General features: G+C 41.4%; 1 protein-coding gene across 1 annotated transcript in view; it reads right to left on the bottom strand.

Moving 5' to 3' along the window:
- Positions 1-25,966, bottom strand: part of MARCHF11 (membrane associated ring-CH-type finger 11) — a 96,869-nt gene that overhangs the window by 5,697 nt on the left and 65,206 nt on the right. The window contains exon 3 of the mRNA XM_045787403.2: positions 16,521-16,713. Coding sequence (XP_045643359.2) covers positions 16,521-16,713 — 193 coding nt within the window. The remainder of the gene's footprint in view (positions 1-16,520; positions 16,714-25,966) is intronic.

The raw sequence follows: 25,966 nt of genomic DNA, 5'->3' as shown, positions 1-25,966 counted from the left end.
CAGTCTCATAAAGTGGACCCATTTTTGACTCCTTAATTTCCATTACTTGGAGCATGGTTGTTCAAGGAGTATTAACGGAATAAGATACCCTTTGTTGCATGTTCTTTGCTAGAGTGTCATAAATGCATTAATCTTCCCGGCATACCTGCTCAGCAGGGAATCTGCTCCTCCCTCTCCCTCTGCCCCTCCCCCCAATCATGTGCTCTCTCTCTCTCTCTCTCTCTCAAATAAAGTATTAAAAAAAAAGGCACTCCCCCATTGTTGCATCTTGTTAATATGAACCTTGAAGAAGTAAACATGAGTGATTCCTTCTTTGTACACTGAATGCTTTTTGTTGAACTGAACTATATGTGGAGCTTAAAGAAAAAAAATGCAAAAATATAAAACTTACAGAGATGAAAACTGAAAGATAATATAATATATACCGCCGCCGAAGTCACTAGACTCACAGGACAAAGCCATCATAAATTGATATCTTAAAATCCAGGTCTCTGGGAACTACAATGTCCTGATTATATATGGGGATTTTTGTGAAAATGTACTTCTAGTGTTGCCCATATCAGAACAAATAATGTAAAGAAATATCCCATATAAAATGCACTTACATCTATAAAAGATGAGTTGATTTTTCCATTGTTGAATATAAATTTTATGTATACATACACATACATATAGTGTATTAATTCACAGATTCAAGTTGAGAATGGCAGGTAATCATGACAGCATAAAGCTCAGAGGCTCAAACACTCAAACTATTGGTAATAAAATCTTCTGTGCAAGAAATATAATAAGAATAAGAATTATTCACAAACTTCCCACAGCACAAAAACCCTTGCAACTAGAGGCTGGCTAATGTCCAAATGCTGATGATCTGACCCACCCAGCCCCAAAGTAGCGTACCCAACAGTACACATGAAGAGAAGATTATTACGATAGTAAAGACCCTAAGTGATTGTTTCTCTGAGATTTCACAAAAGAAAATTCATGGTGTCTGTCCTATGACCCTGTCACTCTCTCTGTCCTCCTGTCTGCTCAGTGAAGTCTGCAGTCATCAGCCTGGATGCACAGAGCACATCAGTGCTGGATCTTCCATGCTGATGACGTCACTGCCTAGCAATCGAACAAGATGGCAAAGCCAAATTTTAATAAGGAGTACAATAGCTTACTAACTGGCAGGGAGGGAAGCACACTCTTTTCTGAAAGGTCCTGACATAGGTTGAATTTGCTTCTTGACCTACTGTCCCTATTTCAGTTAATGACCATCCCCCAAATCAGTTAAACCTTGGAATCACCTAGACTCCTCTATCCTCTTGCACTAATTTGCTAATTATTAGCAAATTTGTGATAAACCCATAAGACAGAGGCTTCTCCAGAATGATCACTCTCCTACATTTTCACAATGAACTATTATTAAACGTGCTTCAAGATCCAGATTCTCTCATAATTTCTTCTCTGACCCACTCAAAATTAATCCTTCTCTCCTACCTTCTACCGTGCCACATAGGAAATACCTGCACTGTTTTCCATATTACCTGCACTGGAATAATTTGTTTCTATGCCCTTGACCTCAATCAGCTGTGTGCTCCCTGAGGACAGGAGCCCTATTCCTACTTCAATGCTTGAAACACAGTAGAAACTCAATAAATCTTCACTAAATGAGAGGGAATGAGAAAGAGGAGAGTAGCCATCACTGGAATCTAAGGGATGACAAGGGTCAACTTAAGTCTAGCTGTGATGGTGCCATGAACACGAAGATCCGATATCGAGCTGAGACTGAGACATGCAACATGCACTCCAAGACTAGAGATGAAAGAGGTTTAGGAATCAGGACCTATGTTTCATACATTTATGAGCATATGTATGCATACACACACACTCACACTCACACACACACACGGCCTGGCAGGTGGTAGAAGAGCTAAATTTCTTTACAAGGACTTATTTTCAGTCCCAGTAGACTATAGGCGACTCTTCATGGCCTTGCTGGCCTGGTCATCAAATGTCTCCCTGCATCTAACAATCGTGAACCCAGCTCGTCACAAAATGACTACACTCAGGCCTAAAGCCTCGGAGGCCAATATGGATTCTTCTCTGCTATTTACAGGCAAAACAGGGAGTAAAAAAGAGATTGTCCATTCATCTGACTACTTGCTGTTCTAAGAAGCCAATCCATCCGTCAATCATTTTAATGACTTCTTTTATTTCTTAGTAGATGGAAGACTCCTGATCTTCCAGTTACTAGCCTTGCCTCTCAAATCTACCTTTGGCAGAGTCACAGAACACTCCTCAAAAGCTGCGGACTTTGCTAAACATTATAAAACACATGATATGTTAATTTTTTTTAAAGGATTAAGAGAATTCACCGGAGAGAACTGTTATGTCATCTAAGCTTCTACCCAAAAGGGCCTGTTTAAAAAGTCACCTATGGATATGATTATTTCAACAAAAGAAGTGAAGGCATAAGCCCAATGCCTTTAGAGATGACAAAGATATCCTAGAGTCCTCCTATAACTGGGAGCATGGATTAGAACTACTTTAATTTCAGCTGAATACAACTTCAAGTCTGTCCTTCAATCATGAGCAGATGAAACACCTTGCAGCAAAGGGGTGACGTCATACAGCACAGCGATCAGCAGTGGGCATAGTCACTGATTTTCAAAATTAGAAAATACTGGGTATGATTTCATCTGGGGGATGAGGACTCTGAGGCCCAGAGAAGTGACATGGCTTGCCCAAGGTCCACGGTTAGTGCTAGAGCCCAGGATCAGAGCCAGACCTTTGATGCCTGGTCCAGGGTGCTTCATACTCCGCAAGAACTCAGACCTCAGGAGCCATCCTTGGCCAAAATCAGTCCACACTAGTGTCTGGTTGGCCCAAGGGATATTATACTGTGAAGTAGATAGAATCACAGTCTCTTCAGTGACACCTGAGGCTAGGAGTGTAAGTTCTCCTCCGGTCTTTGTCTTAAAGGGTATACTGCAGCATTGGGAAGGATTACAGCGACCCTCACAATTTATAAAAATAACTCCGCAAACCCCAGAGTAACCGTATTGGGTTAAAAAACCTTATCAATGTCCATTTTCTATGTTAACTGAAGTTTTTAGGATTGGGAATCTACTTTGGTAGATTTCCATTTGTTTCCCCACATTTTAGTATATGGACTGAGAACAGTTCCTTTTTTTTTTTTTTTTAAGGTAGGCTCTATCCCAGTGTGGAGCTCAACGCAGAGCCTGAACTCACAATGCTGAGATCAAGACCCAAGCTGAGATCAAGAGTCAGATGCTGAACCGACTGAGCCACCCAGATCCGGACCAAAAACAGTGCTTAGAAGGAGACTGTTAGTGGGCTTTTCCTAGTAGCAAGTAGAAACAAACCCAGCTAACTTCCCTTCTTCTCCACTGGATGAACCGTCTCCTGCAAACTCACAGAGCACGATTTTATTAATCTCTAGGGTAAAGCATATATGTATCGGTGGTTCTATTTTTCAGGATGAGAATAATACTTAAAAAGATCTAAACTGAAATATCTAAAACCTGTTTATCTTTACGACTGTAATAGGCTATTTCATCTTCGTTGGCTTTTTTTTTTTCATTTCTCTTAAATCGTACAGGCAGGGGGTAAAAATTCCAAACAGAAGCAACCACCTAAACATAAATAAAATTTCTAACTCTTTGATTTCATTCACACAACCTCAGTAAGATTTTTTCATTGAAAATATTAATGGAATTTTTAACCTGAATATTAAAATGCTCAGATTTTAGCTTTCCTTATTATTCTAGCCTATGACCTAGCAACAAAATTCAAGGTTACATGTGATTCTTTACATACGTAATTATTAGGAAATTGTTTCACTCAGATCAATGGAAAGAGATAGCTCTTGGGACGCTGTATTAAATCGTCCCCATTCTCTACTCATATTTCTGTATGTTCCATATGGCTCTATCGATTTAGAATACATGAGTAAAGACTCCACTAAATGGCTACATTACTTTGGGGGTTGGAGGGAAATTTTTTTTTCTCCATTTCTTTTTTTTTTTTTTTAAAGATTTTATTTATTTATTCGACAGGATAGAGACAGCCAGCGAGAGAGGGAACACAAGCAGGGGGAGTGGGAGAGGAAGAAGCAGGCTCATAGCGGAGGAGCCTGACGTGGGGCTCGATCCCATAACGCTGGGATCACGCCCTGAGCCGAAGGCAGACGCCTAACCGCTGTGTCACCCAGGGGCCCCTTTTTCTCCATTTTTGATCTAAATTCAGCTCCCCCCATCCCTCAAAAAAGTATTTATTCCCGGTGTTATGGCTTAGGTGTTTGAGACACCAACTGACGTGGTTTCACTTCATGAATAAACAACATCTTGTAAATGAGCCATTCGAACTCAGCATATAAGAATGGGTATTAATGAACAGAATTAATCGAATCACATAAATATTCTGACACAGGCTCTGGAGCGACAAGGTCTGGATTCCAATCTCGGGTCCCTCTTCCGATCTGTGTGACCTTGGGGGGACTTCTTCATGGTGCCCTAAGTGTTCTCGTCTCTGAGATGAGAACAGCAACAGTACCTACACCTTGTAGAGGGTTTGAGGATTAAAGGGGAAGTTTGAGGAAAATCATTTCGCATAGTACATGGATTAGAAAACATCACCTGAGATATTATTGCAGGGAAGGTCTTTAAGACCTTATGTCTACCTATCTGGAAGCCGTTGACAACATGTACAAGTTTCGTTCCTGTGCTCGCCTCTGCGCTTCTTGAGTCTGTCTCCTGCTCCCTGTCAGGGCCCCCAAGCCTCTGTGTTGTGCACTGAAGCAGCATCTAGAAGACTGATGGTGATCACATTCTCTTCGGTAAATAAAGTTCTTGGCGCAAAACAGTCCGAAACCAGGAGATCCCCAAAGAGCCAGGTGCCAGGTCTGAAGAACTATCTCCAGGATTTTAGGTTAAGGTGCCGCCTCTTCGTGCCATGGTTCCCTCTGCTGCACAATCGATACTGATCCCTCCTCCCAGGAAAACTTGCCATTCCGAGCCAGTACCTCGGCACCAACCCCGTCTCCGACTGGCCTAGGGACACTCAGATCTCTCTAAGGCTACCCAGCTGTGCGTGGGCCCCATGTACTGAAATTCCCACAGCTATTCTTCTAGAAAACAGTAAAGTCACACAAAAGAAGGGGTGAAGTGGCACGAAACACACGTGCGATCACATGAGCAGACAGTGCAGCCACAAGAGATAGCCCCTCCTGGGCCCTCAGCCGCTCTCAACCATCACGGATGATCCGTTCCCTGGCTCCTGGCTCCCCACAGCCCTCTACACACACACACACACACACACACACACACACACACACACACACACACACACGACTTCAGGCCAGTGTGGATGACCCAACCTTGACCTGCTATGCATGACCCTTGCCATCTGCTGCCCCTCCTTCACTCCGGCCTGGGCCCTTCCCTTCCAGAAACCATTCCAGCTGCAAGCCTCGAAACTCTCCCACCCGGGGCAGACAACCACCGCCTCCGGGGCTTCTTACCCACTTTCCTAATCTCAACGCACCCTCCCCTACCTCCTGAAGGCCAAGCCCCCAGACTGCACATTCCTTCCCAACCGGCCACTTCTTTCTGGCTTTGGTTCCTTCCCCAGCGCCGAGAAAGCACCCCCACCCTGTCATCCCTCTCCCAGCCCTGGAGGTCAAAATCAAGGCTGACCGTCTGCTCCGGCTCTCTGCAACTCTGCATAACAAACCCCATCTCAGCCCAGCCTCAAAGTTCACCTTTCTCCACCTGCTCCTCATCCCTGTGGGTCAAAAGTACAGAGCCACATGGCCATTCAGATCAGAGCCTTGCTCCAGCCTCAGGGGGGTGCTCGATCATGCCCAGTGCAGGTCCCAAAGCCCTCCGCAGCTGATCTTCACATTTAATGCTCTTCTCAGACTCTTCCCGATACTGTGCCTTGACCACACTACCAACATGACCGAGAAATGGGAGGTCTTTGCCAAGAGGCCCTTCAACTTATTCTCCCAGAGCAACATAGGCAGCCATGTCTAGCTGTGCCCACTCACGGCCTGCCTGCCCTGTCTCAGGGGCACCGCACCCCCCCCCCCCCGGCAAGGCCAACCCTTCCCCTGTGTGCCGGCTGCTAGCTCTGCATTCACATAGGCATCAAGCTGTCCATTTTTCCATTTGCCCCTGCCTGACTCTACCATTAAAACAAATAAACAGGAACTTTTCTCAATTCCACACCCAACTCTAGGTTCTGCCCTCATTTAACTGTGTCCTTGTTCAGCCAAGATTTGTGAACCTACACTCGGAGCCCCCTTCTGCCTGTCCCAGCCACTCTCAGCCTACCACAACCTCTGTGTCTGTCCATCCAACACCCGTACTACTAAATCCAGCGAGTACATTTTGGCTTAATTCACCTGCTCTCGACCCAGCATCTGGCACTACCAGCCACGTGCTCCTCCTCCCCGAAGTTCCTTCCTTCTTCCTCACCTTGCCTGACCCACTTTTTGCTCCCCTGGTCATGTTCCTTTGCCTGCTCTTCGTGTCTCTGTGTTCTTCAAACTGCTGTTCATCTCGCCCAGACCACTTCCCCGGCAGACCGCGGCTTCAACGACCGGATGTCAATCTCCAGCTCAAATTTCTATCCTGAGCTCCAGACCCCTGTATCCCTGCCACTTCCTGGCCATTTCCACTTGATTCCTCAGAAATTCTGCAAAAAGCAAATGTTCAAACAGAACGTATCATCTTTCCCCCATCTGCCAATCAGCCTCTGTGAATCACACCTGATGGCCCCTCTCCTTTCCCCCCACTTCCACCCTACCTCCATCGATTCGATCGCCGTTATCTTGTGATCAACCTCTTTTAATTCCGGCAGCTGCCTATCCACCTTAATGTAGGGCCTAACCCTTTGCCTGGATTATTATCTTCTTGCCTTCCCAGCATGCCCTCTGCGCCCCACTCCCCCACCTTCTTTAGCTCTCGACACTTTTTCTTCAGCATCACGCTGACCAGTCACACGCAGCAGACAACCCTCCAGGGGTTCCCTGAGCTTTCAGGGTTGGGTCGCACACCCATGTCTCTCCCACGGGAACCCTCTAGACGATTAGACCTTATTTCCTCCACTACTCCCCAGCAAGCACCTCTTGCTCTTGTCACACCAAATTCCCGATGAGTCCTCAAAAATACACATTTTCATGTGTTGACAGGTTCAGGCAGCTGCCTCTCTCTGGCCCCTTTCATGCTCTTCTTTAAAGTTTAGCTCGAGATTTCTTCCTCCCCATAGATTCTGCTGCCCCTAAGTATGGTTAACCAACCTTCTCCCACCTGCTCTCACATGTATTTGTCTCTTGGCACCTTCCATTTCCCATTTTAATTGCTTAGCTCCCTGTCTCTCGCCAGCAGCTGGAGAGCAGGGAACATGCTATATTCGAGGCCCCACAAACCTTTTCTGGAAAGGGCCAGACAGTAAATATTTTAGGCTATGTGAACATTATGGTCTCTGGATGACGAGATTGTAACTACTCATCGACAGCACATAAACGAAGGGAGATGTCTGTATTCCAATAAAACGTTATTTATGGGCACTGGAATTTGTATTTGATGTAATTTTCATAGGTCACAAAATAACAGTCTTCTCTCAATATTTTTTAAACCATTTCAAAATGTAACAACCATTCTTAGATCATGAGCTGTTCAAAAACAGGCAGCAGACCCTGTTCTGTTAATATCTCTACCCTGCGCTCCAGGCTTATAAACACACAGTCGACACTCAGCAAGTGTTGGCTTCGTAGATGACTGGTGTCCCTTCGCTCAACTGCCCGCAATCGAGAGAGATGGCTGAAAGGCGTCACCTTTTCTCTGGAGGCAACAGAAGTCAACAGTATGAACGTGGTTGGTCTATTGCTCTGCTAACTATGGCAGCATTTCTCCAGAAGAGTTTGAACTTTACAAGGTCAAAAGAGAGGAAGGCAATGTGTTTTCTCCCCCATGAGGAGGCCTCAAGAGTTAATTTGCTTTGAGAGGCCATTTCAGGCACTGCACTGAAGGCCAGGGAGCAAGAACAAGTCCTTCTATTCTGTTTCCTGGGTTTTACAGGCAGCAATATCTCTGATAACCAACCATGATCATAATCTTTAGAGAAATTGGTAAACATCAGTATCGTTAAGGCATAGAAAAGCCTTTGATTGTATCTCCAGAGTAAAGTGATAGTAATGGAGTACTTCTCAAAGCATAGAAAGGAGGAAGATTTGTTTTTCCTGACAGTTCTGCATTACAAAGCGCCACTGTGACCCTCCCTTGGAGGGGCCTGACCGTGACGTGCTCAAAAGTGAGAAATGTAAAGATCAGAGGATGGACCCCTGCTTCGGAACTTTTTCTAAAGGAAGTTGTGGCATTTCCTGGGGCGTGATGCCTCCTAAGACGGGCTGAAGGCAGGAAGGAATGATCAAGGCTTGTGAAGGAATTCTACTCTATTTAAGAAATGATTCGAAACGAGCTAGCCGAGCACGCAAGTCTGGTGGCGGTCATGGCCAGAGTGGTACCACACCCCGCGGAGTGGCCGGCCCCCCAAGCCAGGCTCCGCCTGGGAGGAAGTTTGAAGGGAAACCCAGAAGGGCTCTGGGCAAGAGTAAAAGGAGGCTTTTGTCCTCCCTGCATTAGCGGCTGGATCAAGTTCTCCTCAGGGGCCAAACTGTGGCACTGGAGGGATACAGACGCCCCGTCAAACTACCCATCAGGACATGGAAGCATTTCTCTTGGAGCAGAGGGGGCTGATAGTCTTTTTATGTCTGAAGGGAAATTTGTGATATGAAGATTCAAAAAGGAAATACTGGGCTAGTCAACGTTTCTAGGTATTCTGCCAACCAGTGTTTAAGTGGAGGTGCCTTTTCCACATGCCTCACGATCCACGCAGATGCAACCATATCGTGCTTCCTGGGACACTGGGCAGTCACTGGCAAGGCCACCTCCTACCATCTGCCTCTGGTGGCAGCCCGAAGCCCCGCCCACAGAATGCTTTCAGTAGCTCAGACCCGAGACTTGGGGGTGGTGGGGGTGGTGACTGGGGCGGGAGAGGGTGCAGGCCCACGAAAGGCTAGATCTGGGCTTCTAGTGTTCTGTGATTTTTAAAAATCTACATATATTTGGAGTCTTCCCATCAAACTTGCTGACAATTTTGAATGGGGTGGGGCTGCCCTGCTCGTGGGGCTCTGAGAGCAGGTGTTGGGGGTGTCAGTGGCTGACATCTGTCCTCTCCACCTCCCAAAAGGACGCCTGCCCAGACCACACTGGGTTCTAGGGTTGTGGCTCTCCCCCTCCACGAGGCATCCTCAAGTCCTCTGTGCAGGACAGCATCTATCAGGCCCTGAAGAACGTGGGGAACAGGACTATTCTCTTGGTAATTGTACATTTTTCACTCAGAACTATTTGATAGATTGTATATCTATTCATAAATATTTTGCCTCTCTACAATGACCCAAGGGCTGCACATTTTATGAACTTTGCCTAAATTTCTCTTTCAAACACACTCGTCCGTATGGTTGATGGCCCTTGCCTGACAACATAAGAACCAAAGGCTCTCCTGTGGTCTCCAGCAAACGCATTTTCTTTCTGCTCTAAATTATGGCACATTCCAACTTCCAATGCTAATTTTTTTCAAACTCCTTAAGTAAATATGTTGTTTTTCACCGAAAATACTTCAGGAAATATTGTCAACTTCTGAATCATGCTGAGAAGTGCCAGAGAGCATGGAAAATTTTAAACAAGAGATAGTCCAAAAGTCACTTATATTTTGCTTGGAATGCATTAGAATTCTTTTTCCTGAGCTGATTTACTTTCTTAATCATGCTTTGCTTATGCTAATTGGTTTATATTTGTTGAAAGCAAGCCACAGGAAGGAAGACAACCTAAAAGCATCATTTTAGGAAAAACAACCCTGGCATGAAATAAACCACTGGCCATCCTCAGTGAGAAGAACTCATCTGTGGTCACCAAGAGTTGGATTATCCTGAAATTCTTGGTCAGAACTCTTTGCTTTTCCTCATATAATATCACAGAATTAGAAAAAGTATATTTTAAGGTTCGTGTCAGTTAAAGGTTCAATCACGTGTAACTTTAAGCTGCTCTGCCTGTGGGGGAAATCACAGTGAAGCAGTATCAAAAGCAAGAGAGAAATATTACCTTGGCTTTTAAACATGTAAACATACGTCTGATATAATCAAAGACCATAGGAATATGTGGTATTTATTTATTCAAAGTTCTATAATGAAATGTGAAGACATTACCAATGGGTAACTCTACCTAGTTTATTTGAGTGTGCCCGAGAACCTCGAGCTAGACAGATCACCAACTATGAAAAACAGATTTCTCAAAACTAATAGCTATAAGAATTCACATGAATTTTTTAAAAAATTAATTAGATTTAGACTAGAGGAAAATAAAACCTGACATTGGAGAGTATGAAATTTCTGCAGAAGGAGCATTTTTTTTTTCAGTATTGACTATAATTGGTACATGAAAGAGAAGTTATTTTGATCTGATCTTCATTCAAGTATATATGAGGTTATTTTTAAAGATTCCCTAATGTCTGCAGTGTTCAAAAGCAGGACAACATAAACAATCAGAGTATACTTTATTTCATTATTTTGAAAGACCCCGGAGAGGGATTTTTGGCTCCCGGTGGGTCCGTGTGCGTGTCTCTTCCACCCCGTGTGCCTGTGTTTTAATCTGAGAAATAGAATCATAGGGAGAACAGACAGTAACAGCCTCAGTACTTTAGCTGCAGACCCAAGTGACAGAGGGAGGCAATTTTCCTAAAAGCAATTTCTGGGAGTACTTTCTACATGAAAAAAGAGACAGAGAAGTGAAACTCCTTGAGTGTTTAACGGTATCACAGATAGGAGAAACTGGTCCTGAGCTCCCTAAATGTGCGGAGGACTGGGGGGGGGGAATGTGGGGTTTCTGAGAGGCAGTGATCTCTGACCTCGATCCCACCTTCTGACTTCATGTTCAGGAAGAAGAGGGGGAGTATTTACAGGACAGAGCTAGTCTGGGCCCCTGCCCACCGCATCCCAAGAGAGGCCAGGCAGGACGAGCTGCATTAAGAGCAGGGCCCAGTGTGGATATTCTTCTTTTCTTAGGAAAACTGCCCGTAAACCTAAATAGTTGTAAAACAAACTCTAAGGAAAGCACTCTAATGGTGTTAAATATAGCTCAAACTACCAATGAAAATGTCAAAAAGCTGATATCCATTTTTGTCAAGGTGTGGGAGAACGGGAATTGTCATATATTTGGGGGGAATTGTCAATATTTGCAAATTGGTGAAGCCTTTTCAGAGAGCAAAAATGGGGTGTGTAATGGGGCATTACTCAGCCCAGACTGCGCTTCTCGGAATGTTGCTGATGGAAATACTCATTGGCAGCATTGTTTCTAATGGCGAAGATTGGTAACAGTAGAAGAAAAGTAAATGGTTGTACGTCCGTTCTAACAGAGAAAGATTTCTAGATCATTGTTGAATGAAAATGACTATTTTTTTCCACAATATGAATAGTATGATCCCGCTTATATTAAAATACCTACTTATCTACACGCCCACATGCATGTAAACCCAATGAAAAAGATCTGGCAGAAATACACCAAAATGTGTGTTTGGGGGCGGGGGGACCTTTCTGCAAAGGGAATGACATAACAGAAAGGGCAGTATGAGTGAAGTGGTCTTCTTTTAAACTTTATATATTCATAAAATGGGTTTATTTGTATAAGTATATGTTTATACTCTGTGGACAATTAAGAAAAATTTTTAAAAGAACAAGAGTGATCTAAGTTTTTAAATTTTATAAGCATAACTGGTCCCTTTCCTTGGTGTCTCAGGGATGATCAAAACACTTGCCAGATATGGAGTTGGCACTCACAGTGTTAGTAAGATTAGACATAAGCACTGCCGTCCCTATTTCAGGAATCCCACTAACGTAACGGGGTTTCAGTTTTATTCTGTTGCTTCGACAAGAAACAGAACCTACCTCATCAGGTTCTACCAGACACTGAAATGACGTGGTAACTTTTTAGAAGCAAGTTAATCAAATGACTCCTGTCCTCAAGGCTGACTCTCTGTCTCTTCAGTCATTACTAAATGCGTTCTTCTGATGAAGCAAAGCTTCCTCTGAATCACATGACCCAATGAAAGTGATAGCCTTCTATTTTCTCAGTGTGCAAAGTATGGAGTTAAGAACCAATTCCCGAGGGGCACCCTGGGTGGCTCAGTCGTTAAGCATCTGCCTTCACCTCAGGGCGTGATCCCAGGGTCCTGGGATCGAGCCCCGCATTGGGCTCCTCTGCTGGGAGCCTGCTTCTTCCTCTCCCACTCCCCCTGCTGTGTTCCCTCTCTCACTGGCTGTCTCTCTCTCTCTGTCAAATAAATAAATAAAATCTTAAAAAAAAAAAAAAAAAAAGAACCAATGCCCGAGCCCACAGCCTTCCACCATGCATTTGCTCTTCATTTCTGGGTTTGCTAATCTTCCTTTGTCCACTGTGCCCATCTCAGGATGGAGCCAACACCAGCCAGCCTGCTTTGGTTATTCTCCCTAAATTACTGCCCCAGGTTAACACAACTCAGTGATTTAAATCTTTTATATTAGTTTCCCTGGTACACAATCATAGTTGGAATGCCAACTGCTTAAATATTTAAAAGAGTTCCCACGTCAGCTCTTTGTACTTCGAGTTCCTTAAGACACATCTCCCATTCGTGGCTCTCTGTCTACCTCTCGGCCACCACCCACACACCTTCAATACCCTTCTCTTAAGCCTCTTCAGTTCGTTCCTACTTTCTGCATCTCTCTTGGCACAGAGCTCGTTATTTAGGAAATACAACCTGTTTCTGCAGGTGAGGGGAACCGTGCTAATCAAACCCTCACACATTTAATTTGAATCATCATCTAGGATCTGTGCCATCCAATATGACAGCCACGGGCCACAGGTGGCTATTTATTTAAATTTAAGTTAAAGAAAATTCATTTTAAAATTCAGTTTTTCTTTCTCACGAACCACATTCAACTGCTCAGTAGCCAGATGTAGCCAGTGGCTGGAGTCTGTGATACTGGATGCAGATGGACATCTTTATCGTTGCAGTTAAGTTCTACCGGACAGCCAGAGTCCCGGCAGCTCCACTCTGATAATACCTCGACCTTTTGGGGAATTCAAAACTTGAATGGCAAGAAAAAAACTGAATCTTGGGAAAGCAGAAAGGGTATTAATTAATAATAATGAACAAAAAGCAAAAGATAAATTCACTATGTGTAGAAACAAGTAAACAGTTTTCCCCAGGTAAATACATTTTCTACAAATCTTTACATTCTCTATTTAACAATCCAGTAATAATCTCTTCCTCAGTATTACAACCACTGGCTGGATTATAACATTTTTTTGGTTCAGGAATAATCTTCTATGGATTTTCTGAATTATTTTTTAAACAGAATATTTATGAAGCTGTCAGTCTGCTCCTTCCCGCTTAGGTATAAACAAGTTTGAAAAGCTTGAGCAAAGAGGAATGGCGGAATGTGTCCAAGTACTTTAAGGCCCTCTGAATGCGAAGCCAATTTTATATCTTCCAATGGTGACAAGGGGGCCACCTCCCCACTTGCTAAGCATCTACTCATCTGTCAGCCTGCTTGGCTAACACTTCCCATTGAAATCTGCCGGGAACTACCCCACCTTGCATACAACACCCCAACATTCATGTCTCCCTGCTTTGTCCAACTACCAACGCCTGTGCCTCCTTGCAGAAGCGTGTACATCTCACTGTCTTCTCATTACCTACTGATACACCTGTCCTCCTGTGTGGCTGGGAACTCCTTGGGGACAGGAAAGTGACTGACCCTGGTTTGTATTCCCAGCACTTAGCACTGTGTCTGACACAAAGAAAGTTCTCAATAAATATTTATTGATCTGAGCTGAGCAAACTGGACCCAAAGTCGTAAACGTGCTTTCCACCCTCTCAGACCCTTAAGTTCTGCCGTGAGGGGTATTTGAGGTATAATCAATGTAATCTACTTTGTTACTGTCTACATTTAATTTAACAGACATTTGAATTAATTTGAAATGTCAGCGGGACCTATTACTGGCTATGATCCAGTTGGCTATCGATAGCCTACGTGTATTTGCTAACTTGACTATAGTAGGTTTCCAACTTCTTGAGAAAAGAGTAAGATTTTCTCTGGGCCCAAATAGACCAATTAATGTGATTACCAAGTGACATGAATAATGCTGTTCAATCTGAATTCTTTAACATTTTTCGAAATACAAATACATTCTCAAATGATGAGATTTGGAGTTAATGAGTCAAAATGTAATGAAAGGTACTGTCAATATTTAAAATGTCAATAAAAATTCATTCTCCAAAGTGTAAGCCAGGAAAATATCAATTGGTTTTTTGTTCCCAAGAAACTTAACTTTATAAAATGGGCGAATACCCACATTTCAAAAGGGAAGCCCGAATAGGTCATATTCTGCCAAGAAATCATTAGCTCATATGCATGTGCTTTTTAAAACCAAAATTTAATAATTTTGATTAAAAGACTGGCATTAGCAATCAAAATTTAAGACCTAGTAACTCAGCACCAAATGCAACTGTGAAAACCAGGAAAGTGAGTTCCTAACCAGAACGTGTGTGTGTGTGTGTGTGTGTGTGTGTGTGTGTGTGTATACATGTTCCTCTTTAGTGTTGCAATGATATCAGAGTCAACTGGACTCTTTCCCTCAAGGTTGGACTGGAAGCCTGACTCCTTTGTTTTTCATCTCTCCTTTTCATAGCAGTGTTCTGGAATACCACATTGTATAACATTGATGTTGAAAGACCGAATAAATACAATCTCTCTCTGAACTTACTAAGGAATTTGCAGAATAATTTTGTGACTCTCCTTTATTTAGCAATACCCTGGAGACCATATTTGTATAGAGACTTAGCGTTTCCAAATGCTTATAAGTGTATTATCACATTTAATGCAAATTGTTCGTATACATGATTAGCTCAATTATTCAGGCAACATCTGCTCAGTTTACATATTATTCATGACATTTTCCCCCCACCACCACTTTTTTCCTTCCCGGCCTGAAATGTGATCGTTTTCTTTCCTATTAGTCTTGTACTAGTGGCAAGGGAGGAAGGAAAGGAGAGGAAATTCAGGCTAATCCTATTTTAAAATTTATAGAGCTCTTTTAGAAAAGTCACTGAGAATATTAAAACTTCTAGTTAAATTAAGGCTCTGGTGAGTAGAGGCATGAATTTAAATGATTTAAACTATTTTAATATTTGTGACTTATTCAAATACATTTCATTTATAACTTCCAATTAATAACACAATTGTTTATAATCATTATTTCCTTTATTTAGGCCTGCGTGCTAGGGATTATTATTTCCGTCTTCATGGGAGAGGAAACAGGACATGGACAAACAGAGGTGACAAGTCTCAGCAGAGCCCCAGCCTGGAAACCAAGTCACTGGACCCTAAGTCGCACCGTTCCCTGAAACCAGGGGCTCCCAAGCTTCAGCGTGCTCATGGGATTTCCGTGGGCTGTGATGCGCAGATGGCCGGAGGGGGGCGCTAACCCTGAAATTTCTGATTTGGCAGATGGGGTGGGGCCTGAGAATGCACCTCTCTTAAAAAGCAGCAGTGGGACCACACTTTGAGAACCACCGCTGTAAACCATGGCTGCCTCTCTCACCTCTCTTTACAGCCCACGAAGCTGCAACGCACATGGGAGCAGAGAAAGTCTCCTCGAGACCCTGTGGCCCCTCTACGTCCCCGCCCCCATGGCCAGCCAGACACCATCCCAGCGCCAGTGGCAGGCACCTCACGCACACCACATCAACGCTGCATGAACCGACTTCCGTTTTCTCATGGTACTGGGGAAACAGCAGACCGGCCAAGAGAAACTTGTAAGTAACCTTTTTTGGTAGGATCTGTTTAAGCTAAAATGTCTGATCCTTTTTTTTCTTCTAAGCCACTGAATTTATTAAGCAAAACAAAGAAACCCAAGACAGAAAGGAAAACTGACCCCTGGTCCCCACCCCTTCCAGGAGCACTTTATGTGCTAGAGAAGCCTGAGTCACTCGCCACGAGGTAAGCCCTCCAGGTGTCTGTCGGTCCTCTCCCCAAATGCACAAGACCACCACCGGCATCTGTCAGTGCTTCCAGGGCTTTCTGAAGAGGGGCTGATTTGCTTTCATCCCACAGAAATAAATGACTGTCCTTATTTTCCCTACCCCCAATCATTTCTTCCACTCCTTCCTTTCCGTTGCAAAGTAAGTCACTTTAAATGGCCATTATCCTGTTCATTTTTTCAGACTCCTTGGGAAGATAGATGCTATGCTTTTTGAGGGAAGTGGCCAGATTGTGACACCCCAGACAGTTAAGTAGCTGGAGAACCAAGATCACGTGACCCACAACATTCTATATGAGATCCCACTGGTGAAAATATAATAGCTGCAAGAAATGGATTACTGACAGTTAATGTTTAACGTCATGGTCTTACCTATGCACACTAGATCCATAAAACCATACATTCCATAGCAGATTTGAAAAAGGATGTCCTTCCTCTGCCACACTGCATAGGGGCTGAAGGCTGACCAGAGGAGCCAGGTCACACTCGCTATTAAGAACAGGGATCCTAGGATTACAGCAATCATCTGAACTTTCTCAACCAGTGTTATAGAAATGCTTTGCCACTAAAAGAAAAACAGAGGCATGTGAGAAAAAGGTGCTGTTTAATTTAAAAAGAAAAAAAAGAACACATTTTCAGCCCCATGTTTCTCTCCATCATGTTAGACCCTTTTCAATCTGATCAGACCCCAAATGAATTTTTTCACTTCATCCAGGCTATAAAAAATAGACAAGCAGATAAAGAGTAATGAATTGCCTTAGCTTCATTATTTTCAGTAATTCACCGTTCTGTAAATTTAATCTAGTTTTATTCCAGATAACAGTACTGAGAGTAAATGGCTGAAGAATATTTAGTACCTGGGATCACATTATTATCTTTCACGCCTGCACGAAATTAAATACACTCCAAAGGTATGTGTTGAAGATTCCTCTATTTGGAAACTTATTTTGCTCTTTAACACATTTGGCTACTGCAAAAAGGGGAACTGTCTCTTGTTTTTGCAAAAAAAAAAATATGTAAGAAACAAATAAGTTACATAAGAACAGCAGTGAAAAAGTCGTTAAAGTAACACACTAGAATTATAGGGGAGCTCTAAGATTGTACGTTATCTGTTATTGGTACATTTCATATACTGAGATATTACTGAACTTTATCTAATGGGTAATCTGTGAAGCCATTTTTGTCAAGATTTAGAATTTGTAAACAAACGGAGTATCTTTGAAATTCACCAACTGCGTAAGTACCACACTATTCAATGGGGAGAATAATAATTTGGTATCCTAAGTATCAGTATTTGGGAGGATTTTACAGTACAAATGATCAAAAGTCTTTCAAGGGTGTTATCAACTTGAAAGAATTAATTAGTCATGTTCTCCCTTTTGCATAACTGAGACAGAAACAAAAGTAGAATTGCTATTATGGTTTGTCAGTAAACAGTGAAACTCAAAACAACCTGCACAATTTCATTCTGTGTGAAAGAGCTCTGGCTGCTGCAACATATGGCTTGTCAAAAGGATTCCTCAACAGTTTAAATAAGCTTTAAAAACAAATGAGCGTGAACAATCAGTATCCACTGGGTGAATCTGATATTTCCTTAAACTCTTTACTTACCTTTAAGTCTGAGTATGCGCATTCCTACCCTTCCCTCTCTCCCTTACCACTTCGGTCTCTCATCCTAAATAATTTACGTATCATATTTAAATGTGCCCTTTACCTTGCATATTCATGCATATTGTTAAATTCTACATTTGTTAAAGATTAAATAGCAAAATGAATTTGAAATATTTAATTCTCTAAAGTCATTTATTTTTCCTTTAAAAATTTCAGAACCAAATGACAGTTTGGTGGAGTCCTACGAGAAGGGTATTTCTAACGATTTTAATATGCAGATTCATTTACTGAAAAATGGCTTTTGCTTTTACAATTCTGGATGAATAATAATTAAATTTGTCAATATTATCTTATCATTACAACTGAATCAATTTATTTCAAGCATGCATTTGAAGTTTTTTTTTTCTTTTACGAGTTTCCTGACATAATTTTAAACACATTAATTTCAAAGTGCCAAGCATCTGAATTTAAAGCCATTTTAAATTTGGTGTCACCGAACAAGGGTCAGGTGTTACTCTTTGTTGTTTTTGTTTAGTCTCACTGCTCGTTGAAATTTGCATTAAATACAACATGGTAAGCAACAAGAAAACTCCTTCCAGCGAACATCCATCCCAGACGGATGCTATCACGTCTATACGCATTATGTTACTCTTTATCAATTTATTAATCACATCGGATAGATGAAAACAAAGCATACTTTTAAACTTATGGGGCAAAGGTACACAAGTTGTGTGTGTGTGTGTGTGTGTGTGTGTGTGAGAGAGAGAGAGAGAGAGAGAGAGAGAGATAGAGATTTTCACATGGTGAACAAAATGTTTCAAAATATATAAGCCTGAATGAATCACAGGAGTCTTGGGTGAGCAGCAGTGAGTAAGAAGGATTTATCACGAATGGTATGGGGCATCTGGGTGGCTCAGTTGGTTAAGCATCTGCCTTAGACTCAGGTCATGATCTCAGGGTCCTGGGACCGAGCCCTCTGTAGGGCTCTCTGCTCAGCGGGGGTCTGTTTCTCTCTCGTGGTCTCTCTCAAGTAAATAAATAAAAATACTTTTTAAAAATTATTTAAAAAAAAGAATGGTCTTACTAATATCTACCTTCCTTTTCCAGAAATCCTTTATGTTGCACATGCATTCTGTAATTTTAGTGGAGTTAAATTTGGACAGCTCGATATTGTACAACTAATTAATTTAGCTTCAATTAGGCTTACTAATTAATTGATCCAAGACTGCCTGCATGCCAACTGAGAAAAACATGGTGGCCATAGGCTATATGGTGAGGTCCTACTAACCACTTGGGAGTTTGGTGAACTGGCCAGGACAAATGGATGAAGTTGAGGTGTCTCCTGGGACACAGGAAATTGCAGTAATTCACATCTGAGAGTCAGCATGACTGCCGGCCACACTGGGCGAGGAAGCTTCTGAAGCACAAGGCTTAGCTGTTCTGTGCCAGGGAAGGAGAATGAGCGAAGGGACAGACTCACCAGGAATAAGAAACATTGATGTTTCACACGTGTTTGATGACACCAAATTTAAAACGGCTTAAAATTCAAATACCTGGCAGGTTAGAATTAATGTATTTTAAAATTATGTTCAGAAAACTAGGGAAAAAAGAGAACAACTCTCAATTTCAGTACACTGAGATGCTTATATATAATTATCATAGAAATTATTTTTTGTGGTAGAGATAGGAAATAATCTGAGATTTTTGAAGCTTATGTCTCAAGAAGGATAAACGGCTCAAAATCTATAAATAAGCTCCCTGAAATTTCTGGTTTTATATCATTCCGGTAATAATGCAAATGCGCCAATGTGTCTGAAAGCGCATCGATGTTCTTCATACACTGAGGAACCTTAAAATTAGCACCATTTCACTGAATAGCTAATGAGGGCAAACCATTATTGAAACCCAAATCATTAAACTGATTATGAACATAGGGATTTTCCCTCTGAACGCTGATATCATCTTGGTAATTTCTTTGCCCATTATATAATGCTCTTTCTTACTGTTACCATTACGCGAAAAAAAGTGGGATTGTTCACATTCTTCCCCTAGGAAAAATAATGCTGCTTTCCACCACTAGGAAACACCCACCTGGCGTCTTTGCCCTGGGAAGTACACATTATCTAACGGGCTCAGCCTCAAGAAGATGTGTTAATGGACCATTAGCTTAGACAATAAAAATAGAAGATGAGTCTCTTGGGGCTTCTCTCTCTATCCCAATGGTATCCAAGGCCTGGATTTCAGTCTGTGAGATATTTCTAAATCTTGAACAGAATTTGTCAACTGCTGAACATACTTTTCACCTCTAAAACTTAATATGTATGGATGTATGTATACATGTATGGGTGTATGTATGTGTATGTGTGTATGTATTTATTTAAATTTCTTCCAAGTTTGGGAAGGTACTATACCAATAAGCAGATTGACTCTAAATAATTGCTATTATTTATTTCTTTCCATAATATTTGAATATATTTCACTTTTATATTCCTGAAAAGATGTTCACTTCTACACAAACCATTGGATGTATTGTTAGCAAAAATGGGACCAAGTGGTTCCTCTTCTGAAATTTCATCCTCATTTGGTGTATAGAAGCAATTTAATAATTACAGCCTATATTTATATAGGGCCAGTATGTCCCAGGCACTTTTCTGAGAGTTTTTTAAAATTCATTTAATTCATTTAATCCCCGCAAAATTTCTGTGAGGAAAGTACTATTATTATCCCCATTTTAAAGACAAGTAAGCTGAGGCAGAGAGAGGTCAAACAATTTGCCCAAGGTTACACACCTAGTAAGGACGAAAGCTGAGATTTAACCCAGGCAGTCTGGCTCCTAGGTTCATGCTTTTATATTATATTTATGTTATATATTTATATATCCTTGAACAACACAGGAGTTAGGGGTGCCAACTACCCACACAGCCAAAAATCCATGTATAACTTCTGAATCCCCCCAAACATAACTACTAGTAGCCCACTGCTGACCAGAAACCTTAGCAATGACAAGGGGTGCTTGGGTAGCTCTGTGAGTTGACATGTGGCTCTTGATTTCGGCTCAGGTCATGATCTCAGGGTTGTGAGATCAAGTCCTACATCAGGCTTGGGCTCGAGCTCAGCAGGGAGTCTGCTTGGGGAGTCTTGCCCTCTGCCCCTCCCCCCCCACCATATGTGTCTGCACACTCTCTCTCTCTCTCTCTCTCTCAATTAAATAAATAAATCTTACAGAGAAAAGAAACCTTAGCAATGACATAGACAGTCGACTGACTCATATTTTGTAAGTTATATGTATTATATGCTGTATTCTTACAATAAAGTAAGTTGGGGGGGTAATGAGAAGAAAATCATAAGGAAGAGAAAATACACTTACAGTACTATACTGGATTTATCCAAAAACATCCATGTATAAGTGGGCTCACACGGTTGAAACCTGTGTCATCCAAGGGTCAACTGTACTATATAATAATTCTACTGAGCTCTGATGACAAGCTCATTAACTACATACACCCCATCTTTGCAGTGACACCACAGTTTTCCTGGGAACAGCTTCAAGTCTGTCTTCTCTGGTCTCCTGAAATAGCTTTCCAGCTGGACTGCTAGCCATGAGTCATTCCCTGATCCTGAGTGGCACCCCCAAGTCTACATTCCTAATGAAAGGAGCCCCGTGAAGGAGGGCTACTTATGTGGCTCAGTACATATTCCCAGTGCCTGGCATAGAACTATTGCAGGAAGGATGAAAGGAAGGGATAGAGGGATGTGATGAGGAGGAGAGGGAAGGAAGGAGATAGGAAGGGAGGAAGGGAAGGAGAAAGGGAAGGAGGGAGGAACATGTACGCTCCCCAATTCTGCTTAATCTGCCTCCCTGTATTATCCCGAATGCCATGTACTTTTCATTTTGGTCCCTCTCTGCCTTTGAGCGTGTTCCTTTCTCAGCATGCCATGCCCTTCTCCCTTTTCTCACAGGTGGAAATCTCTCGCCCATCCATAACTGGCTTTCATGCCAACTCTTCTAAAAAGCTGTCCCCTCCTCTCCTCGTGCAGAATCCCTCTGTCTGGACCTGATAATCCACTGTTTATATTTCTGTTTAGTGCAGATTTCTCTCTTGCATCCCAGATGATTATCTCCCTGTTGTCCACAGACTGTGAGTTTCATGAAGGCAGAAGCTGAGTCTCACCCAGAAGATGCTTGACTCCTTGGTATCCTGACTTCAGTTTCCATCATCTATCTGACGGCCACAATCTCATTCTCTGCACATCCATTCTGTCCTTCCTACAGGATCAAGTCCCAGCTCTGGCCAAACCACCAATAAGTAGAGAAGTGAGAATTTAAACTCCGATCTGTTTCCAAAGCCCAAGATCTTTCTAAAATGCCCTTCTCTCCACTTACATAAACTGACACGTCCTACATCTGAAAGCAAAAACAAACTGGGCATAATTATACCTCTCTGAAAGGTGGTTGTACAGAGAAAAGTCAACATACGCAAAAGGCAGTTGAGCAGAGCAGAGTGCCAGCGAAATGGGTCCAATCATTTTCTAACTGGCGTTCTCAAATACTTCGTCAGTCTGAAAATTGCAGTTTGTTAAATGAATATTATTAACATAAAGAAGACAATCTCAAGGAGATAGATCTCTTTTACCTTACTAAAGTTTGAAAAGAATTAAATAAATTCACATTGGAAATTATTTAATATTCTCATTATACACAGCTGTTCAGAGATGCACCAAGTAAGGTCCACCAGTCCTAAAAAGACACATGGCCCAGAATTGGGTACCACTGTGTGTGAGGGTCAATGTCGGTGTGTCATTCTTCATGGGAAATTAAATAACTACCCTAATAATTACCACAGACTTCTTTGAAACCATGGCAAAATGGTTCCCTTTTCCAGCGAAATCTAACTAATTAACAGAGATTTATAACCTCCTTCAGAGAAAAAAGGATGAAAGAATAAGCTGGGAATTTTCTTTGAAGAAATGATGGGAGCCCAAGCCAAGGTAAGACCAAGTCATCTCCTCATATAAATCACTTCCAGCCGGTAAGATAAGAACTGGAGAAAGGCATACACTCCATCAGGCCTCCAGGAAGCTATTTAGAAAGATGCACCTGTCATTCCATTGTCTGAAATAGTTAATGCACCTTCTCAATTTAGAACCCAACTTCCTCCCCGAAAATAACACATGCTCAGAGGGAATGAAATTGAACTCAAAGAAAGTAGATTCGTTCAGTGTGCATTAAATCCTTCATTCTAAAGTACTGTTTCACCTTTGTTTTTAAAAGGCAGGCTAGATATGAATCATAAGCTAATAGATTTGTAGTATGATGATTTATAGCATGCAGTATGACAGGTGGGATTACTTACCAGTGTCACAAGAGCGAACACCCGCTCTTAAGAAATGTCCTCTTCAGAAAAATGAATTTAGCTAAAACCTATTTTCAATCATCTTAGATAGCATTTAAATTGAACCACTATAAGTTGGGATTTGAAATGCCGGCAGAAAACATCTCTGTGTGTAATCAATCTGACATGAGGCTACAACATTCAGTTAATTATATGCCCATTCTTTGTAGAGTTGTATTTATAGGCTGCATATTAAACATGATTTCATGCTTTGATATGGGTCTTCTCTGCTAGAAAAGCATCTTCAGAAACTTGTAAGAGCTGAAATAAAAGTTAGGGCAAAAAAATTTGCTTTGCCTGAGAAAGGTGAAATCTTTTTTTTTTTTTTTTTTTTTTTTGAGAAAGGTGAAATCTAAACAACTTAGAGAAAATACATAGGAAAACATGGAACTGCTTCTTTAAAATAATTAAGAAAAACTGGTAAAACTCTAGTAAGGCCAATGAAGAAATAAAAAAGGAGATATGAAATGACTGCTCCTTCAGGTAAAAAGAGTAATAAGGGATATAATAAACAACCTGATGCCAATTAATTCAATAACACAGATGAAATAGATAAACTATTTGAAAAATGTAACTTACCAAAACTGACTCAAGAAGAAATAGAATGCATGACTAACCCTTTACAAAATAGTTAAACTTAAAAGCCTTCCACAAACAAATGAACAAACACCTCAAGGACCAGATGGTTTTACTAGAGAATTTTATCAAACATTTTTAAAAAATAATATCAAAGTTACATATACTCTATCAGAAATAAAAGAGGACAGAATATTCCCCAACTTATTTTATGAGGTGATGCAAAACCCTGATACCAAAACCTGAAAAAGAAAAGAAAATTATAAAAAAATTCCAGACTAATATTCCCTGTGAGCATAAATGAAAAAGTAATCCTCTACAAAATATTAGCAAATCAAATGTAGCAGTGTATAAAAAGAATAATGCATCCTGAGTGAGTGGGGCTTATCCTAGGGTTGAAATGTTGATATAATAAAGTGTTGATCAATGTAATTAATGACATTAAGAAACTAAAAAATAAAAGAAAAAGATCCTTTTAAAAGATGCAGTAAAATTATACGACCAACACTCATACAAGATGAAAACTAGGAACAGAAAGAAAACTTCTTAACCTGAAAAGGGCATCTACAAAAGACTTAAAGCTAGGATCATGGTCAGGTGGGAAGAAAGAGAATGCTTTCTTCCCTAAGATCAGGAACTGGGTAGAGATGTTCACCGTTATTACTCCTGTTCACTAGAGAAGTCCTGTCAATAGAATAAGTCAAGAAAAAAAAAAAAGCTATAAAGATTGTAAAGGAAGAACTACAAAATTATTTCTATTTGTAGATGACATGATTATCTACGTAGAAAATCCTAGGGAATCTATAAGAAAACCTAACAGAATTAGGAAGTTAATTTATCAAAGCCTCAAAATATGAGGTCAATAAACAAAGATCAATTGTGTAAAATACCAAGAGCAAAAAGTTGGAAAATAAATTACCAAAAAACAATACTACATAAAAAATACCATAAATCATAAATTACTTAGGACTAAAATTTTTAAAAGATAATCTGCAAATCACTGCTAAAAGAAATTAAAGAAGACCTAAACAAATGGCACTTAGGAAGACTCACTGTCGTTCAGATAATTGTTCTCCTCAAATTTAGGTTCTACAGTTAAAGCAGAAGAAAATAGTATCAGAAAAACAATGGTTTCTTGTTACTGTTTACAGTTTTAAATCAGAGGCCACTGTTTAGAATGATCACTAATCAGTTGACTTTATCAATCTAATTTTAACTCACAGTGATTAAAAAGAAAAACAAATCTCCAAATTGTTGGTTGCAATTTCCACAAGAGTTCAGCAGAAAACCCTCTGGACTTACTTTCTTGTAGGGAACAATCTTTCCCACCATTCCCCTGGCTAGTCATAATGCATATCCCGTGAGGCCACGGAACATCATTTTGTTTAATTAAAATGCTTGGAACCAGATCACGTGACCAACAGAAAAGCAGAGAAGTGGACAGGCAGCTCCCCATGTGTGCTAGGGGATGTCCTGAGGGTTTCATATTATTGTACAGTACTCAGAGCACCCACCAAAGTTTGCTTCTTCCAGAAACCTGGAAATCCCAAGAGGTTTGACAAGCCATACTCCAGGACTACAAAGATTGTACTCAATATGGTTTGCAACTCAAGGAGAAGAAACTGAGCACCTCAAGATGAGGCTTCCTAGGATGACTGTCAAGGACTATGTGTCTGGGATCTAAGATTAAACAAAGTAGGAGAGAAATTTTCTTTCCCCAGAATAAAGCCCCTGGGAGAAGACGGCCTCTAAGACTTCACTCCAGTAAGGAGGTTTTTCCCAGTTTTCTTCATGGCAACTAGGCTCGATTGTGCTAGACATAGTAGAATAGGCAAGGCTGCACTTTGACTTTGGGTCAGGAGAACAAAGTCCTGGATGAATTGGGACAAAGATAAAATTGATCCAAGGCCATAGAGAGCAGCAAAGGGACCACAAATCCAAAGCTAGGTAGGCCAATGTGACCAGAGAGTCTGCAAAGTTAACATTTAGTTTCGGCAGGGGCAGAGGAGGGTGATAGAAATGAATCTAAAGTGAATGTTTGGTTACTGAGAAGCAAAACTAGCAGAGCCCAGAGATGTGGAGTGGATAGGGATGCTACATGGGAGGGCATCTGTGAACGGCTGGGGAGCAGGATGCTAACTACACAAGTGAGATGAGCCTTCTATAGAAACATCCAGAAAAAACCCTGGAATAAAAGCTGCCCTTTATCTCGATGCCAAATATTTGGAATAGGAAACT

This window comes from Ursus americanus, chromosome 15, assembly GCF_024610735.1.
Source record: "Ursus americanus isolate L20-20 chromosome 15, mUrsAme1.1.p, whole genome shotgun sequence".
Lineage (NCBI taxonomy): Eukaryota > Metazoa > Chordata > Mammalia > Carnivora > Ursidae > Ursus > Ursus americanus.
Note: the sequence above shows the minus strand (reverse complement) of the source record. Positions and strands in the feature narration are given on the sequence as shown.